Source organism: Galeopterus variegatus, unplaced genomic scaffold, assembly GCF_000696425.1.
Source record: "Galeopterus variegatus unplaced genomic scaffold, G_variegatus-3.0.2 Scaffold2586, whole genome shotgun sequence".
Taxonomy (NCBI): Eukaryota; Metazoa; Chordata; class Mammalia; order Dermoptera; family Cynocephalidae; genus Galeopterus; species Galeopterus variegatus.
Window position 1 is genome coordinate 117,074 of NW_007728697.1, and position 2,470 is coordinate 119,543.

General features: G+C 40.1%; 1 protein-coding gene across 1 annotated transcript in view; it reads right to left on the bottom strand.

Moving 5' to 3' along the window:
- The window catches only part of LOC103598363 (usherin-like), a 195,774-nt gene that overhangs the window by 80,394 nt on the left and 112,910 nt on the right, over positions 1-2,470 (bottom strand). Inside the window, exon 10 of the mRNA XM_008582355.1 lies at positions 1,657-2,298. Coding sequence (XP_008580577.1) covers positions 1,657-2,298 — 642 coding nt within the window. The remainder of the gene's footprint in view (positions 1-1,656; positions 2,299-2,470) is intronic.

Consider the following 2,470-nt stretch of genomic DNA (forward strand, 5'->3'; position numbering starts at 1 on the left):
GCTTTTGCTGGTTTACTTAGAAAGAGGGTCATATAAATCACGGTTACTTGACTGTGCAGGGAAATGAGTACTTTGTTCATAATATTAGAGTATTAACAAACAGTAAAAGAGGAAAAAATATCATCTTAGGATACCAAAAAAAGTAATTAGTTGCAAATTTCGAAAGATTAATCTGAAGCTAAAAGAGTGCAATGTGCTGTAGCTGTCATTTACGCTGTCTGTGCAGCTCTCGATAACGTTCCCATTTTCTGGGATATTTACCACCTTGCTCCTGCCTTATAAAGTGGATGCATAGAGTGGGACCAGAAGTCATGCTCACTGTATGTGACTTGGACACACCTGGCTACCGTGAATTGGCCCAGAGGTATCCACCCAAACAAAACTGAGTCAATTCGAATTTCCCTCTTGGAATCATAACCAAGAGGCAGCTGAGCTTCTTTGTGTAGCTGGAAGTAGAATTGCAAGCAATCTCAGGGAACGTGGGGCAGCCATGTAACCATGCAGAAAGAAAGAGAGAAGCAGAGAAGAGCCTTCTGCAGAAAAGAGACACAGAGACAGATAAATACAAATATGAATGAACACATATCAGTGGGAGCTTCTAGTTCCTGAGTTCTGACTACTTGGTCCTTATCTTTAGGTTTTATGGAATCTGCAGTTATCATATTGTCCCCATGTATGTTTCTTCTAGTTCAAGTTGTTTTCTGATACATATACCTCAAAAAGAATGAGCACTTCATCAATTCCTTCCTGTCTCTTTCGACTTGCTTGTCACACTGCCCATAGTCGAAGGAAAGACATGGCTCAATTCTCCTAAGCTGGGTTCCTTGCCATGTACAACAGGACTTTTCTCTACCCTTCCCCAGCAGGCAGATCCCCCTTTTTAATTCTTATCATGCTCATTTTCACAGACTCGGATAACTCAGAGCTGATGTGGGTTACAGGACGACAATCAGTTCAGCTGTTAAACACTGATAAATAGTTATATTTAATTATAATATCATGACGAATTTATTATTTTAAAAGTGTATTATCTTAATTAAAATCAGATAAAGGCAAGCAGAGAGCCATAGATAGGGTCTATCTTTCTTCCAGTTGAGAAACAGATGAAAAGATAGCTTTGTGTACGTGAGATTAGGCAGTGGTCTATTCTATTAATTTGATGGCATTCAGAGATATTCTTAGATGTTTCTATGTGATACCAGACATATAGCCCCTTTGGTAAAAACATCTGGCCAGCTTTACTCAGGAATTCAGTTCAGCATCTGAATATCTGGCATTGCACAGATAAAGAACTCAAGTTTTCCTTTCTTTGAAAAATAAAACTTATTCTTGATTTTCTTAATTAGATGTTTTTCAATTGTTAAAAGGGGATTTACTTCACGTTGACAAATTAAGTCTCTATTATGAAATAAGTCTGATTGGCTGGTGTTCAACTAAAGTGTCGCTCCGCACCAAAAATAGCAATGCAAATATCCCAGATCATCTTGAACAAGTCAAATAGTTCTATCTGTGTTGGATAGTGATATAAACACAACAATGATGCTGGAGGTGAATTTTTTAGAAGCCCCAAACCAGAAACAGGGAGGAATCATCTGCTATGGGATTAAAAATAAGAAAGTCATTATGCACTGACAATGTAACACATTTCTCTCTTACCTGGTTGACACTGATTACACCTTCTTCCTTGACGATTGGGCAAACATAGGCACTGGCCACTGATTGGGTCACAAATGGTCCCAGGAAATGTCCCCAAGGAGTCACACTCACACATCTGGCAGCCTTGAAAATTGCCAGTGGTCAAATTGTACCTGTGAGGTTCACACTGATTACAGTGAAGACCTGCTACCCCTAATTTGCAAGGACATTGTCCTGTCGATTTGTCACATAGCAAAGAGCCATCTACTGTCCCAGTCTTATCACAGTTACAAGGCAGACAGAGGAAAGAATCATTTTGCTGTAAGTAGAAGTAGCCCTCCAAACATTCACTGCACCGTCTCCCTCCAACGTTGGGCTTACAGATGCACTGCCCTGTCTCAGCATTACAGACCGTCCCAGAGAGGGACCCAGCTGTGTCACAGTCACAGGCCTTACAACCAGTGATGTCCAGCCCATAAAAGGCTTCTCTGCAGGTGTCACACTGAAGTCCTTTGGCTTCTTTTTTGCATTCACACTGCCCAGAAAGAGGATTGCAGAACTTGTTTACAGAGCCATGGAGGTTACACTGGCAGGGCTCACATCCATCTTCATTAAAACTTCGGAGAAATTTAAATCCAAAATTGCAATGATCACATCTAAGCCCTAAAGATAAAATATGTTTTAAAAGGTGAGGATGTGAGAATGATCCCGTTCAAGATAACTGAAGAACAAACAACACTACTGCAGACATTTAATGCAGACACAGAAAATTGTGTGTTTTTCTCACAAGCAACATCACAGAGGGCTAAATGTACATTCAAAATATGATGGCAGT